General features: G+C 40.6%; 1 protein-coding gene across 1 annotated transcript in view; it reads right to left on the bottom strand.

Annotated features, from left to right (window-relative positions):
• Window positions 1-779: 779 nt before the first annotated feature.
• Window positions 780-17,853, bottom strand: part of CXCL12 (C-X-C motif chemokine ligand 12) — a 53,670-nt gene continuing 36,596 nt past the window's right edge. The window contains exon 4 of the mRNA XM_069980823.1: window positions 780-4,211. Coding sequence (XP_069836924.1) covers window positions 4,196-4,211 — 16 coding nt within the window. The 3' untranslated portion in view covers window positions 780-4,195. The remainder of the gene's footprint in view (window positions 4,212-17,853) is intronic.

Here is a 17,853-nt window from a genome sequence, read left to right as displayed (position 1 = left end):
GCTTAAAATCTCTTGCTTTACGTATGTTTTTAGCTTTCTGAACATTTTTATACATTATTACAGTATTTTTGACTCCAGGACAATTTTAATGAGTTACACATGGATAGATAAGCAATGTCCATTTATCTTGAGATGTGATGTTACTCTGCGTACATGCAGAAGTTAAAGACCAATTTGCTCTCCAGGTACAAACGTGTATTAGAGGATACATTTCTGATTGGAACGCTTCACATTTATTGAGATTACAGTGGATCATTATTCAGTTTAACACTTACAATGAATATACTTCATCATTTTGTATGGCAGTGCATTCCTTTCATAAATCCAGTGCTTTTTAGGATGGTTTCCTACTTATAATACCATGATTATGATTTACAACCAGTAGAAATTGTATACTATGGCAAAATAAAAGTTTATATCTATCATTTGTTGTATGTTAGGGCATCACAACCTGAACTACAAAGATTGATCAATAAGCTACTAGGTCAAGGAGACATGTGGTACCTTTCATATATCTTCCAGAACATTGGAAAATGTTTATATTCTCCAGTTCCAACTGTTAAATAGGTTTTCCCAAAGTCCTGATGTGCTGCAAATTTGAATGCCTCTTCTTCTCCCTCCCAGCCCAGCTACCAGCTGACTGTCAGTCAAAGTACCGTGTTTCTCCTTGACCTAACAGCTATCTGACAGTGTAAATTAAAATGTATACTATAGTAAGTATACTTGTTGAACAATGGAAGTTGTTGGCACCTTGAAGAATGTATTATATCTATACTTGTACAGACTTTTTTTTCTCTCATTCTCAATCAAGTTTAGCTTCAGCTTTCAGCAGCGTGTTATCTGTCCGATAAGGAGGGCTGAACTGTAGACAAAATAGCAGAAGGGTCTTTATCACTGCTTAGACTTATGACTTTTCCCTTGAACTCAGCCAAAACACCTACAGGTTTTACAATGCTAAGCTTAAGGTTCAATGAGTTCTCATTATAATCTATCTTATATGTAAACTTATTTCTTTACCTAAATACGACTGTAATAATTTTGAGTGAAAATAAAACAATTTGAGAACAGTTAAAAAAAACACAGACTCACTTTGCAAAAACAGGTCGTAAATAATGAGAATATTCATATAATGAACTACGGCCATTATACTATAGTGTATGCTTGCACTGCTGGCCAGTTTTCCATTGACTTCAATGGAGTGCATTATTATATTGAAAATATGGGCATAGCTTACCTTTCTTTTACAGTATGGGGCTATATTCCCACAATGTTTTTTTTTCTTCCTGTCTGTTTATTAAATTTAAAAATGATATCCGTCATTTTGATGCTGTGCACAGCACTGTGGGCATTGGGTGGTCGTCATTCCATTGACTTCAATGCATGGCATTGAGGTCTATTAAAATGCGGTAAAAACAGACACCTTTTTTTTAAAAGAAAAGGCGGGTGCCTTTTCTCTCCCTCTTTTTTTTTCTCTTAGTGTAAACATAGCCATTTACCCAGCCTGAACATGTACTTGTATTAACCCCTTGAGGAATAAAACTATTTCCTCTTCATCTTTTAAGAGATGTACTTTGTAGTGATGAGCGAATACTGTTCGATCGAATAGATATTCGATCGAATAGTGAGATATTCGAATATTCGTACGAATATCCCGCGAATATTCGATAAATATTCGATAAGCGTTCAAATCCCCCAGCTTCCGGTTTCACCCTCCAAATGGTCAAATAGATGTTTTTCACTAATCAAATACTTGTTCCCATAGACTTTAAAGGGGTCGAATATTCGATCGAATATTCGCGAGATATTCGTACAAATATCGAATATTCAAATATCTCACTATTCGCTCATCACTAGTACTTTGTAATGATACCCTTAATATTTCCATAAAATATACTGCAAATCATCCCAAAAATTGTGAGGTGGTAAAAAAATTGTCTCACTGTAATTTTATACTGGGCAGCTAACCTGACCACAGAAGCACTAGTGATGTGCACCATTATGGTATAAAGGCCGCTCTCAGCTTTGACAGCTGTTACAATGGTCGGTTGAGCGCAGCCAGCAATTATAGAGCAGGCTTGCTTCCTGATCCCGCTCCATGACCCTTCCCTTAGGATTTAGCGTCCTTGTACATGAAGGGGTTAAAGGACTGTGTACTGTGCTTTAAACTGCTTACTTGGCTAAATGTTCAGTCCAAAAAAACAGAAGTACAGTAAAATGAAACTATGATTCCGATAAATGATGTGTTAACTTGGAACTGGATAGTGATGAGTTATTAAACCTAATAGCTGAACACCTCTGCTGCTCACAAAAACCGTTTTGGCAGGTATTAGCTTAGTTCTTAACACCTATAGGTCACACAGGGAAATATTGGGGTCAAGCATCATTCAAAAGCTGGAAAGCTGATCAAATAAAAAGGACTGTGGCTTTCTGCTTCATTATGTACAATGTGTACTGGGATGTTGACACATCTAATTATCCAAGCAATTAGAATACAGGCATTGTAATGAGGAACCAGTCTGGTTACATAGAAAATGCTGGTGTCATGCCAGGCAGATGTAGAATAGCCAGCAGGGAAAAAAATTGCTCTCAAGGAAGCTTCTTTACTGTATACTGAAAGGTTATACAATATTCTAATATTAAAAAGGCATAGAATCCTCACAGTTTTCCAAATGCGTAATGTAACTAAAGGGAACTATCCCTGAAAATCTACCCTAGTGATGCCATAATAAGGATATGTTCACACTAAGTAAAATCGGCGGAATTTAGCAGTGAAGAGCTCTCTGCTCTAAGAATTAACTTGTCAATTCTTTGTGCAGAAATCACTGGGAGCGGAGGCACGCAAGCCCTCTCATATAGACACTGAGGCAGGCAGAATTCCGCCGCTTTTACTCAGTCTGAATGTACCCTAACAAAGTTATATGGCTTTAGTGTGATGTTTTGGGCGCAGGTAACATTTTTTAGCCTAGAGCATTGGAGACTAGATGTAGCTTCACATAACTTGTAGTACCCATGTCTGAGCTATACACACGTCTCTGTATGTAACAACTTTTTCTTTATTTTAATTGGTGGACAATGCTTAAATTGCTTGTTTGAAATGTACATTAAGATGCATTGCATTACTTTCCTTCTGCTCTATGGTATAAATAAAGTTGGTCTGGAAATATAAGCTAACCCCCCTTACACTCAGTATAGTATGTCATACTGAACAGAAGAGAGTCCAACAGCACCTAGAAATTGATCCACAATGGCTGTAGTAGAGGCACACTGGAAGGCTCACAATTAGACATGAGCAATCTTTTATCATATTAAGAACAGAGCATTAGATTAGATTTATAAGGCTACCCTGAGCTGCTTTTAACAGTATTTTGACATATGCTTTACAGTAGCCACATAGGCCATATGAAATTGGTCTAGAGCTGACTCATTGACTTCTATGTAAGTTTCTTTTAAACATATTTTGGGGCCTGTGCAAAGGTCATTGTGCAGTTGTAGATCCTATGTTATCTATGTATTGGTGTTACCTTACATTGTAATTCTCCCTATGAGAATAATGGGAAGACTGCAGAAAGGCTATCTGTACAGAACAGGCAGTGGCAGCTTACTATTAGGCTTAGTGGCTAGGATGCAAACTGCAAGATTCATTTTTAAATAGGTAGTAAAGTTAAAAAAAAATAACAAAAACCCAACCAACATACTTTGATCAATAGGTCATTTTTTAAAGATCTCTTTTTGTTGAACGCATAAGTTATTTGCCCCTTAGATGATCTGAAAGATAATTTATGGGATGTTTGAAATAAGGTCCATTTCCATTTCATTGAGACACAAAGAACAAAATAAATGTTTTCCTACGAAACATGTATAGAGGGGATTGCCAAGTTAACATGACAAGTAAAGGAATTTCAAAGGGTTGATCCCCACCTTGTTTTATGTCATAAGGTGCCATAACGGAAAATCAAGGAGAAAACTGACACATTAACTTCATATAGTTCAAAATCAGTGCAGCGGTCCTTTCTGCCAACAGTGTTGGAATGACAAGTATCAAGTGTCCATCTCCATATATACTGCATATATAGTAGAAGCACAATAGAAACTGGAGTACTGTGTGCAGTTAGAAGCCCGTGGTAGATTTGCAAGAAATCATTGCTGGATAATAAGATTCACAAAATGTCTTCTGAGCCAGCACTTCAAAGAGAGTTTAACCTTTCACCTTCCTGTTGGTAAAGAAGAAACATTTAGTAAGTAAGTGTAAAGAAATTATGTAGCTCAGCGCTGAATATAATATATATATATATGTATAACACAGTTTATGGTTTAGTTCACACAACTATTTTTAATGGTAGTTGTTTAACTTATTTTGGCAGCCATCATTGCAAAGACAGCCAATTATTTAAAGCCAATGTACCATCACATACATGCGCCTTAAGTGTTGCACATAAATAGAATGGTGTCGAGGCAGGGAAGCCCTTTTTTTAAACTTTTATTTGAACCGCGGCCCGATTCCTGCTCATGGCTATTACTGAGCCCTGGCTAGGGCTGAAGCACTGGAGATGAGCTGGCCCGCCCCCCAGTGGGAGGAAACCCCTACCCTCTGGGATGTGGTTTCATTAGAATCAATGGATCTGCATCATAGAGGGGCAGGCATTTCCTCCCACTGGGGGTGGGCCAGCTCATCTCCAGTGCCTCAGCCCGGGACGGTTCTCAGTAATAGACCGACACCGTGCACGGGAATGGGCCGTGGTTCAAAAAAAGGACCACAACACCGGCTTCCCACACACCAGAGCCGTTCTATTCATGTGCAACACCTAAAGTGAATGTACTTGATGGTACATTCGCTTTACGTGTAGATTAAATGATGCCAGCATTCAACACCCTTTAAGGTGTGGCTGTTTTTAAAGCCCCATTGAATTTTATTGAAAAGACATTAAAAGGATGGTGAAAAAAACAACTCAAAATAACAGCCATTGTTTGATAACAGCCACCAATAAATGTCCTGAATATTAATTTGAACATGCGAACAACAGCGGTTATTGTATGCATTGTGTTAACTAATGGCCGTTGTTTTTATGTACTTTAATGAAAATCATTGAAGACTTAAAATAACCGCCATTATTTTGAATATCAAATAACAACTGTTATTTTACTAAAAACGAAAGTGTGAACATGGCTTAAGACATCAACAACAACTACGACAGAGAAATGTGAAGTATACTCATTACTTTTCTAGAAAAAAAAAATAAAGAAATGGATAAGATATATAATGAGAACCTTCTTTGAGGCCCTTTTAGTTGTGGTAATCTAATGAAATTTGAAATTGCTGTTTAGGCTGTTTAGGCCAGGCTGGACCTAAGAATGAGATGTTATATATATATATATATATATATATATATATATATATATAGAGAGAGAGAGAGAGAGAGAGAGAGAGAGAGAGAGAGTACTTTCATTTATAGAAGAGCTGAAAGTTTATAAGACAATGACAGTTTGCAAGGAGCTAAAAGCCTCACTTATTGTAAGTCCTAAACGTCTTAGCCACAAATAGAAAGCTCTCATCAGCATTCTGTTAATCAGTTATTGTGAGTAGATCCATGTAGATTTAGATCTACCTTAAAGGGGTTTCTAAACCCAAACATTTAAGGGGGAGATTTATCAAACATGGTGTAAATTGAAACTGGCTCAGTTGCCCCTAGCAACCAATCAGATTTCACCTTTCATTTTCCAAAGAGCCTGTGAGGAATGAAATGTGGAATCTGATTGGTTGCCGGGGGCAACTGAGCCAGTTTCACTTTACACCATGTTTGATAAATCTCCTCCTTAGTTCATATCAACAGGATATAAATGTCTGGGTCCCATCTCTACTGCAATGTCTGGGACCCATGTCTGTCTTGAGACTGAAGGCCTCCCTGCCCCCTATCAATTTTTTTTTTTTACTTATCTCAATAGTTATACACTGTGCATTAACATCAATGAGAGTTACACAAACTGCGTTAAATAGACACACATTGGCTGTTTTGATTTCTTGGCCACCTAAGGCAATCACAATCAGTCCAGAGAGGGGTGGAGGGCTCTTAGTCACTACATGGTGACACCCACACTCATCACTAGAGATGAGCGAACCTCGAGCATGCTCAGGTCAATCCGAACCCGAACTTTTGGCATTTGATTAGCGGTGGCTGCTGAACTTCAATAAAGCCCTAAGGCTATGTGGAAATCATGGATATAGTCATTGGCTGTATCCCTGTTTTCTAGACAACCTTAGAGCTTTATCCAAGTTCAGTAGCCCCAGCTAATCAAATACCGAACGTTCGGGTTCGGATCGACTCGAACCCGAACCCGGTTCGCTCATCTCTACTCATCACACATTTATGGTATATGTCATTACTAGAAATGAGTGAATCAAATCAGGCTGTCAATTTGCTTTGTTCTGGGAAGCGAATTCAAAGCGATTCATTCACACATTCGCTAAACATAGTGGACGCACATGTTATCTTACAGTGCAGTCACTCTGCGGGAGAAAGGGATTATCCATAATCCCTTGTGCCCATCCAATCACCTGCAAGCCCCTCTGTGATGTCAGCACCTCCCCTCACCCTCTATATATGGGGATTTGCTTCTTGGAGGCACCAAAGGGTGCCTATTGTGCATTATACAAAGTAACTGGGAACAGTAAAGACAAAGCCCATATTATCAACTCACTGGCCACTGTAAACTCATAGGGTGTTATACCAATTCACCAGGATCATTGAACACAGTGTCCACCTTAATAACTTACTGGGCACTGTGAAAACAATTCTTATTGTCAGTGAGTGGGTGTTCTGAAATCAGTGGCACTATCCACCATCCAATAAAATTTATTCTGCGTCTTCTAAAATTCCGGGTATGGGCAGAGTCAGCGGCCAAGGTGGCACACAGGGTGGTGCCAGTGGAAGACAGAGTCATGAGAGTGGTGGAGGAAGGTTTCAGCTACCAGCTACACCTAGCAGGCAGGTAAACACCAGCCAGGCTGAGATTGTTAACTAGAGCCTTCAAAGTTTAAGCTCCACTGCAGGCAGTAGTCAATCCTGGACACAGCAGTCAACAGAAGAGTCGTCACGGAGTAGTTCCACCACCATTCCAGGGTAAGGTCAAGATGTTTCCTCTGCCCCGTCTCCTGTGGTGTCTCAGACCCAATTCCGCTTGCCAGGGCCATCAACAAGAGAGATCCTGGTGAGCCTAGCCCTCCTCCCAGAATGTCTAATTTGATGCAGCTGGTCCACCAATATCCACTGCCGTCCTAGGAAAAAGTGTCATTTTACACTACTCATTTATCAATGTCATCTGCTGTCCAGGGAGAAAGTGTCATTTTACACCACTCTTTTACCAATGTCCACTGCTGTCCTGGGAGAAATTTGATATTACACCACTGATCCACCAGGTCCACTGCTGTCTATGGTAGAAATTTAAAGGGGTTATCCAGTGCTACAAAAACATGACCACTTTCTTTCAGAGACAATACGACTCTTGTCTCCAGTTCAGGTGTGGTTTGCAATTAAGCTCCATTCACTTCAATGAAACTGAGCAACAAAACCCCGCCCAAGCTGGAGACAAGAGTGGGGCTGTCTGTGGAAGAAAGTGGCCATGTTTTTGTAGCGCTGGATAACCCTTTTAATGACTGACAGGTTGATTGACTTTTTTTTAAATCGTCATTTTCCAATTTTTGACAATGTAACAACAATAACATCTGTTGAAAAATTTTCTACTCAGTAATAGTCCCACTTTTGTAACTACTATAGTTTGGCTGTACTATGCCAGAATATAGTACAATATCTGTTCTTCATAACTAGAGATGATCGAAATGAATCTAACAAATTACGATTCATGAATTCACCCCTCTATATAAAGTGATTGGCTTCCTGGAGGCGGCCAGTCGGCTCTGTGTAGTGGAGGGTAGTCTGCAGCAGGCAGTTAGGGCCAGGAGAGAAATACAGAGATATAGGGACTGAGAGGAGAGGAGGGTAGATTGTTGATGGTTTCTGTGGGAGCAGTGAAGCCATTGTCCAGTATACCAAGTAACTGGGTGACTGTTGTTTATTATACCAAGTCACTAGGTGCTGGGTGTGGGTGTACATTATAGGAAGTCACAGTAAACACAGTGTCCATCTTAATAACTCACTCACTCACTCACTCATAAATGAGTACTCATTTATCAATGTCCAATGCTCTCCTGGGAGAAAATTGATATTACACCGCTGATCCACCAATGTCCACTACTGTCCATGGCGGAAATTGACAGGCTGATTGACATTTTTAACCCCTTAACATTAGCCATTTGGCTATATACATTACTGTTGCACATGCCCCGTGCAGCAGGAACGTTTATTAATGTTCCTGGCTGTGAAGGGGTTTTAATGTGTGCAGGGCAGTTTCTATGCGATTGACCCTGCACACATTACTGCCTCAGACCTGGGAATGACAGGCAGCCGCAGTCCTGCAGCTGCCTGTCATTAACCCCCTTACACGCTGCGTTTAAGGTAATCAGTGATAGGACAAGGACCTGTCTCTGACTGATTAGGACCCCCGCAGCATGGCTTACCTCTGTCCTGTCAGATCGGCAATCTGTATATAGAGTTATATGTTAGAAAAAAAATTATAAAAACAATCAAAATTTTTCTCTAACGCCAATATGATACTCATAAAAATTAGAGATCATGGCGCAAGAGACAACATTGCTTCAATTTGACCCAGACATCAATGGGCATCAATGACCTCGGTTATGAAGGGGTTAAAAATGGACATTTTCCAATTCTGGCACTGTCACAGCAACAGCTGTTAAAATCTCTCTAAAACTCTGTAATAGTCCCACTATTGTAGCTACTATAGTTTGCCTGTTTTAATGTCTGTATGCAATTTGTGAATATTCTTCAATTTGCGCAAATATTCACGAAATTCGTGAAATTTCTGAGTGATTCACTCATTTCTATTCATAACAACATCAAACATTTGAGTAGAATCTAAAGTTAAATCTCTATGGGCAGCAGCAGTAAATTCCACTGTTGTTAACTTTGGAGAGAAAAGAGGATAATTCATGCTGGACTTTGCTTGGCCACAAATGTATCCAGCAGCTGCTCATGCCTCCTGCCTCCAAACAACATACACTTCTGTCTGAGCCAAGGATGCCTGCAGTAACCTAACATCAGCAATCAAAAGATTATGATTATTGAGAACAGATTTTTAATATTAACACGTTTGAAATGTTTGGTTTTACTTTCATATTACCATTCATATAAATTTAGCCCCTACACCAGCCACTGGAGCACGCACTGTATATCTGCCCCAAACACTCCCAGCTGCAGCTCCTGGTCCCCACCACTTACTACTTCCTGATTTGTGTTACCCACCTTGGTCAGTGTTGGCTAAATGAGAAGCTCCTTTGGATTCGGGCCACCACAGGAAACAGCAGTAAGCTGCAGGGAGAGGGGACAGTGGAAAGGCAGCTGCAGAGGATCAGGGGGCTGTGAAGTATTGTTTCTTTGCTAGTTTTAAGTCATCCTTTTAAGCCATCCTGAGTTGATTTCCAGTTTTTTTCTGGTACCTGCCAGCCCTTTTATAGACAGTCCTATTGTACAGCTCGTTGGCTAGCTCTATAACATTTTTTAACCCACATAACGTGGGAGATTCAGGAGGCTGCCTGAGTCCTTAGAGGAGGGGTCATCACTGTTGGAACCAAACACATCTAATCTCATACTGCAAGGGTCACTGCAACTGCACATCATTCAGGGGCCCACCGAAGCATCCTCTGGTGGGCCCCCAAGTGACATGCAGCTGCAGGACCATCCTGGGTATCCAAGACACTTGTCTCAGATTTCTGGGTGAGTGCCCAATTTAAGTGTGCATGCGCCTTTATGTGAAGACTACACCTACTACAAAAGGGGGTGTACACAGGCTATTTACTATGGGGGGGGGGTACACAAGGGCCATCTACTATATAGGGGACGTACACAGGGGACCATGTACTATATAGGGCATACACAAAGGGTTCATTGATTCGAGCGAGCTTGTTGCTCTACTGTCCTGCTTCATAGACACTTTTCAAAGACTTACCTTGTATTCTGATTCTTTTTTTAGTATATTATATGTAGGTTGCCTATCTATATCATTTGGCTGAGCTGGTTCTCAGGTAAACCGATTTTTAGCTTTTACACTAAATGCTTGTATGGCATATATGTCATAATATCAGTTACACTTAGAAGGTTTCCATTGTGGGAAGGAAAATAGAAGGTGAGAAGAAAGGAAAACAGGGGGGCATGACAACTAATACAATTGTTGTCAAACTCAGTGGGATATTTCATGGACTAGGGATATGAAACCAAATACAATGATGGTCAAACTCTGTTCAGGATGTCCTATTTTGTATATCTAGTGAAGCCATAACAATATGCTCCATATGCTCGCTCCATAGTGTGCACTGACATTTCAGTTTTCTGCAGCCGTTATTCATTGAATAGCGGCCGCAGAAAACTGAAATGTCAGTTTTCTACGGCGCCGCTAGGGTTCCCAAGTATGTGTATACACTCCGGCCAGGATTCCCTCAGAAGGCAGCACTACGTAAGTTTCGTGGGAATCACTTCGGTTGTAACTTACGTTGTATGAACATAGCCTAAATGTGGTATGTGCAATTAAAAGAATGGACAAGAGAGATATATCCAGTGCAACACAGCTACAAAGATGGGCATTTCTATAGTTACTAAGTACACAGTGACTCAGATACATTATACTATGCCATAGAGCAAACCATAATGCAGGTATAAGGCCATATAATAAAAAGGCTGCATCCATGTCTTCCTTCCCCCTCTCTCTGATTTTTCCACACCCTGGAAAACGTTCCAAGTGTAACTAGTAAGAGTAAAAGAACAGCTATGTGCTCACTTTTCAGGTCCCGCTCATGGCATGATACTACAGAAGGCTTTGAATAAATGACTGGCAGGGTTCTTCCTGCATCACTCAAGGCCCCGATGGGTGTCTTTGGTTTATACACTGTCAATAACACTGACTGGTGCAATCGTCCCCTCTCAGTAGTGCATCTGTGCCCTGATAGTACCAGCTGATATGATATTATAGGGGCACAGACACACTACTGAGAACCAGGAATTGTACAAGTAAAATGCCTTTATTCTCTTGAGGACCCAAGGACATTACTGGTGATCATAGTGAATAAACTTTTTTACACTCTTACATAAAATAATAGAACAGAAAAGAGACAAATTATAGTGTGAACAGAGATGAAACCATATTTTGTATGAATTGATACAAATAACCAACAGCATCTGCACCTATACCTAGAAGTGATACATTTCCACATGTGAAACATTTCCTGCATGTTTATAGAAAGAGACATTTTATACATGTATGTATATAAAATATTCACAGCTTACATAAATCTCACAAGAAAACCATATGCAAATACTTAGTAAACTCTATTTCCCAGTGCTGTGTGTGGTATTGCCTATTATGTGTCTGTATAAGGAGGGGCAGTATATTTCCATTTATAAACAGTTTATATCCATTAAACAATGAAATCCCAACCTAAAATGTGTCTGACAGACAATAGTAAACCATACTTTCTCCTCCTTCCAGTGAGTGTTGTTTCCAGAAAGGTATGGAATTAAAGTGATTTTCACTCCAGATTTTAGAGAGGGTTGTTGGGCATTTTTTTTTTTAGATTTAGAATTTGAAATGTTGATTTTATTAAAAAAAAAAAAAAAAAAAAAAAGAAACCTAAACTATAATAAATGGAGAGACTTAATTCACTATATTAGCTTTTATGTCAATCGTATTGTAAGGCGAACGTGTTACATGATTGCATGAATTAGGTGAATGGGAACTACGGCCAGCATTTCTTTGTATGATTGTGTAATCTTGTAAGTTCTCACTGCCAATATGGAAGAAACAAGAGAAATAATTGAGGTCCCTTTAGGTCTAGATCCCCTCCAAATCTATAAATAAAATTTAATTACGTAATTGTAAGCCATGGCGCCACAAGAAAAGCAGAAAAAAAAGATGAATTGGGAAAAATTAAATAGAGAGAAAATAAACTTTAACACTTGATGCTTTATATATTGCTTTAAATTCTACGTTTATGTTCTAAAAGGGATTGTTCACATTGCATTTAGGGCAGGTTTTTGATGTGTATGCCAGAAAATACAACTGGTATAGACCTCCTACATATGCAGCTATATTCAGTACAGTTGCTTGTGTTGCCCACAATTGTAAAAAAAATAAAAAATAAATACCAGTCGGTACATGTACATATATTTTAATAGTGCCTAACTACCAAAGAGCGATCAGCCTGTCATCTTCATCTGGGAGTTGGTTTGCCTCAGGGAATTATTAGCCTTATAGGAATTGTATTATACACATTGTTATAGAGTTTTTAACCCTTTAAGGACAGGGCCCATTTTCGTTTTTGAGTTTTCAGTTTTTCCTTCTTGTGTTTAAAAGGCCATAGCACTTGCATTTTTCCACCTAGAAACCCACATGAGCCCTTATTTTTTGCGTCACTAATTGTACTTTGCAATGACAGGCTGAATTTTTGCATTTGGTACACTACGAAACCAGAAAAAAATTCAATGTCTGGTGAAATTGAAAAAAAAAAAAACGCATTTCTTTTATTTGGGGGAACTGTGTTTTTACGCCATTCGTCCTGGGGTAAAACTGACTTGTTATGCATGTTCCTCAAGTCGTTACGATTACTATGATATATAACATGTATAACTTATATTGTATCTGATGGCCTATAAAAAATTCTAACCATTGTTAACAAATATACGTTCCTTAAAATCGCTCCATTCCCAGGCTTATAACGCTTTTATTCTTGGGTCTATGGGGCTGTGTCAGATGTCATTTTTTGCGCCATGATGTGTTCTTTCTATTGGTACCTTGATTGCGCATATACGACTTTTTGATCGCTTTTTATTACATTTTTTCTGGATTTGATGCGACCAAAAATGCGCAATTTTGCACTTTGGGATTTTTTTGCGCTGACGCCGTTTACCGTGCGAGATCCGGAATGTGATTAATTAATAGATCGGGCGATTACGCACGCGGCGATACTAAACATGTTTATTTATTTATTTGTTTACTTTTATTTAAAACCTGGAAAAAGGGTGATTCAGACTTTTATTAGGGGAGGGGGCTTTTTACTATATACAACACTTTTTTTTTTTTTTTACACATATACTAGAAGCCCCCCTAGGGGACTTCTAGTATATATACTTTGATCTCTCATTGAGATCTTTGCTGTATAGATATACAGCAAAGACCAATGAGATAGGCACTCGTTTGCTTTCGGCTGCTGCAGCCGGAAACAAACGAGTGCCGAGTCGGGGACGGCGCCATCTTGGATGAGTCCCCGGCCGGCATCAGACAGGAAGATCGCTCCTCCAGGACAACGTCCCGGAGGAGCGATCTCGCCCACTAGACCCCAGGGAAAGGTTGTCTCCGGTAATCGGAGGCAGCAGTCAACTTTGACAGCTGCCTCCGATTAGCTAATTAGCTAATAGCAGCGGTCCCGGGCTACACGCAGCACCCGGGACCGCGGTGTTCCAAAGCGGGGTCGCCGTGCGGCCCCGCTTTGAAGTGCTAATGAGGACATATGACGTACGGGTTAAAAAAAACAAACAGTTATTAATAAAAAAAAAAATATAACAAAGTTTTAAAGTGACAGCAAAAAGCCTTTATTTATAGTTATTTTATTTGCTGTCAACAGCATATGGAGTTGGATCAGGACTTGAGCTAACTCTATACATGGCACCTTCCTGTTTGGGGGGTGCTACTAATAGTTGGCACAGAGTGATCGTCTGTGTTGGATGATTAATCACGTGGATGACACTGATAGTGGCATTTAAATGGCCCAGCCCTAGCGAGTTTGTCGAGAGTGGATCTGTTGTCAGTGCAGTAAAAGCAATTGGATGCTGATATGATGGATCAATGCTGTACATATGTACTCAAGTTTAAATCACCCCACTTTTCCTATTTTTCAAATAAAAAAAATAAAATAAATTTTTTCTGCATACAGAATTGCCCAAACTTTTTAAATATAATGTCACATCATGTTTAAGATTAAATTGAATAAAAAGGGATCAAAAGTCCCATCTACACCAAAATGATATAAATAAAAACTACTGATCATGGCATAAAAAATGACTTCCCAAACAGCTTTCTAGATGTAAAAATAAAAAAGTTATAAGGGTCAGAACACAGCGAGTTAGAGCAATGCTTTTTGTAAAAATTTAATTTTGTAGGTAGGCAGTCATTATAGTCTGCTTCAACATCTACAGGCCATGTTCAGACGTATGAGACTGGCCGTTCCGTGACCTGGCCGGGTCATGGAACGGCCCGTCTCAGGAAAGATCATCCCGATCGGTACTGCAGTACCGGCCGGATAATCTTTAGCGCCACAGAATTCTGTGCAGGCACAATTCCCCGCTGCTCACAATGGAGCGAGCAGCCGGAGCCGCACGCTCCAATAGATGAACTGACAGGGTTTTTTTGCGGCCGCTATTCCATGAATAGCAGCCACAGAAAACTGACATGTCAGTGTCTCGCGGCGCCGCTAGGGATCCCGGCCGGAGTGTATACTATGTGTATACACTCCGGCCGGGATTTCCTGAACCTTCAGCAAAACGTAAGTTCTGCACTAATCACGGCCGTTGCAACAACGGCCGTGATTAGTAGGGAACTTACATCGTGTGAGCATGGCCATATACTGCAGAGAGAGAGATGGCAAGGGGATAACTCACCGAGTGGGTACTTCTTTAACTAAACTAAAGGTTTGAAGCTCCTTTGTTCAACCATATCCCGGCCCTGTAGTTTTCAAGTGTTCTGTAATATCAGAGCCAGGATCACTCTGCTGTAGATTAGATATTAGACCATTAGATATCACATAGTACAGAACTCCAGGCAGGGTGAGATGGGGCTCAGCAGAAGTGTCAGCAGAAGTGAAGTATTCTGTCATATCAGTGCACCAGGACCGCTGGCTTGTAGCTATATTTTATGTTGATTGTCAGGCTGTAAGATAGTATATTCTGATGGTACAGTCAACCTTGTGAATTCGCAATAAAAATGGCTTGACACAGTGGTCTTTGGGTGCTGATATCTTTAGAAAGAGTTCAACATTTAATTAAAAAAAAAAAAAAAAAAAATTGTAAAACTAGAACTCCCATCAATCATCACCTAGTAAGTGAAATGGGGACTGCACAGGATACATAGGTCTAGCTCAGAGGAGTAAATGGTAACCTCTGGAAGCCTCTGGCCCCTAGCTTTAAAGCGTAACTGTCATGTTTTTTTTTATTGCAGAAATCAGTAGTATAAGCGATTTTAAGAAACTCTGTAATAGGTTTCATCAGCCAAAAAAGCCTCCTTCTGTACTCAAGAAGCAATCTCCCAGCCTCCCCCACTGACTTCTTATCTGTGCATTATCAGGCAAACACGTCTTCATTACAGAGAAGCCAGTGAAGACGGGTTCTGCTCTCTCCATTGTAAGCCTATAAAGGGGGGAGGGGCTGGGGGAGATGAGGGAGCAGGAAGAGGTGACATGAAGGTCAGCTGTTTGTAGACTCTCTGGGCACCTAAACCGCAGGATTCTGGGGTCAGAAAGGTCAGTGCTTATCTATGAACTTACTGAGAGAAGATTGCAGGGTGTTGTGCTGTGCAGAAATCCTCCGTGCTCAGTCACTCCTAACAGCCCCTCCCCTCTCCATAGCCACATAATGGAGACAGAAATCCTGCTTCTTCTGATGTGAGGGGGGAGGCTGGGAGATTGCTCTTTCAATACAGAAGGAAACTCTTTTAGTACATAAAACCTATTACAGAGTTTCTTAAAATCGCTTGTACTGTTGATATTTAATGTTTTGAGAAAAATGACCCTGAAATGACAGTTACGCTTTAAGGCTGCGTTCACACTACGTATATTTCAGTCAGTATATGTATATTTCAGTCAGTATATTTCAGTCAGTATTGCAACCAAAACCAGGAGTGGATTAAAAACACAGAAAGGATCTGTTCACACAATGGTGAAATTGAGTGGATGGCCGCCATTTAATGGCAAATATTTGCTGTTATTTTAGAACAACGGCTGTTGTATTGAAATAATGGCCGTTATTTACTGTTATATGGTGGCCATCCACTCAATTTCAACATTGTGTGAACAGATCCTTTCTGTGTTTTTAATCCACTTCTGGTTTTGGTTGCAATACTGACTGAAATATACTGACTGAAATATACGTAGTATGAACGCAGCCTAAGGATGTCCCTCTGAGAGAAAATGTCTAAGCTTACCTAGACCCATAATGAATGACAGCATCTACCCCCATTTTACCCTTCCTTTCAGGTGGTCCTGGGAGTGCACCTGCCAGAGCCTCTAACACGGGTGTCTGGCAGCGTCTCTGGGCGTGACCATATAGTATTTGACGGGGTCAAACTGTGATTCTCTATGAGGTGAACTGAGCATGGGAAGTGTCAGACAGATTTGTAAGTACATTGATGATGGATGGATAGATAGAACATGGATGATAGATAGACAGATATGAGAAATATAGATAAGCCTGCTGAGAAAACAAGCTGCAGGGGTTTGGGAGTGCGGGACTGTATTTTTAAAACTGAAACGGTCCACATTTTCTGAAGAAGGAACACTCACCTCCTGTTGTGAACGCATTAGGGAAACTCCTCACTAACACATTCCTCTCTGCTTCCTATTACAGTAGGGACCAACATAAAAGGAGCAGTAACTGACTGTTCCCTCAGCTTACAGTGCTTGGGGTTGGAGGAGAGATAGCGTCTGTCTGTTCCTGCACATAGAACTTACTGTAAAGCTTGTTAGAGGATAGCAATGTGCCAGAAAGAAGATGGCTGGTGGGGAGGAGAGAGGCTCACAAAGGAAACCAGCCCATCTGGCAATTTCTAGAGTTAGTGGTTCGTGGTTAGTGTCCATTGAAGCATTTTCAACCTTATGGCGCTTCCTACTTCAGGTGGCAGATTGCAGGATGCTGGGAGGGAGGCATTCACTGTACCACCTATCCACCTATCCCCACTGCCCACACCACTACAGTCACAGCCCACAGACTGTCAGCTATAAGTGTTAATAGGCAGTGATGGGCCTCCTCTATCCTGTGTGAGTCAGACAGTTCTATACCTTCTTGGAGACTGAAAGCAGTGCAGCATGGGACATCTATACCGACTGGCGGTATCCAGGGCCGTATTAACAGATGCTGCTGTCCTAGGCACTAAACCTGAAGATGCTCCATCTTCACTCACCAATTAGCATCATGATTTTCTTGGGTGTATTGCCTATAGGTGTATTGCCAATAATCCTGGTAATCAATGACAACAGCCGTCTGCATATTGTCTGAAGGAATTCTCACCACAGAATTGGTAGATTGGTAGGTAATAGCTCCAGGCGTTACATTTACCAGACATGACCAATACCAACATACATCCCCCCCTTCAAAGACACCAGATTTACTGGCAAGTCTGAAAGGGAGATGAGAGACTAAAAAAAATAATAATAAAAAAAGTTGTTTTCTCCCTTCAGCTCCCTGGTGCTTCCCCCCTGCAAGGTGCTGCCCTAGGCACTGGACCACGGGTGCCTAGTGGTAAATACAGCCCTGGCGGTATCTCTACCTACTAGGACAACTATTCTTACTGGGGGCAGCAATCTATACCTAATGGGGACAGCTTTACCTACAGGGGGACAACTCTCCACCTATTGGTGTCACCTCTGACTACTGGTGGGCAACTTTACCTACTCGAGGAAACTATTTCTACTAGGGGCAACTTTATAGCCGCTCAACCTACTGAGGGCAACTCTCTTTTACTAAGGGG

Source organism: Dendropsophus ebraccatus, chromosome 8 (assembly GCF_027789765.1).
Source record: "Dendropsophus ebraccatus isolate aDenEbr1 chromosome 8, aDenEbr1.pat, whole genome shotgun sequence".
Taxonomy (NCBI): domain Eukaryota; kingdom Metazoa; phylum Chordata; class Amphibia; order Anura; family Hylidae; genus Dendropsophus; species Dendropsophus ebraccatus.
The sequence above is the reverse complement of the archived record's forward strand: the minus strand, read 5'-3'. Positions and strand labels throughout refer to the sequence as shown.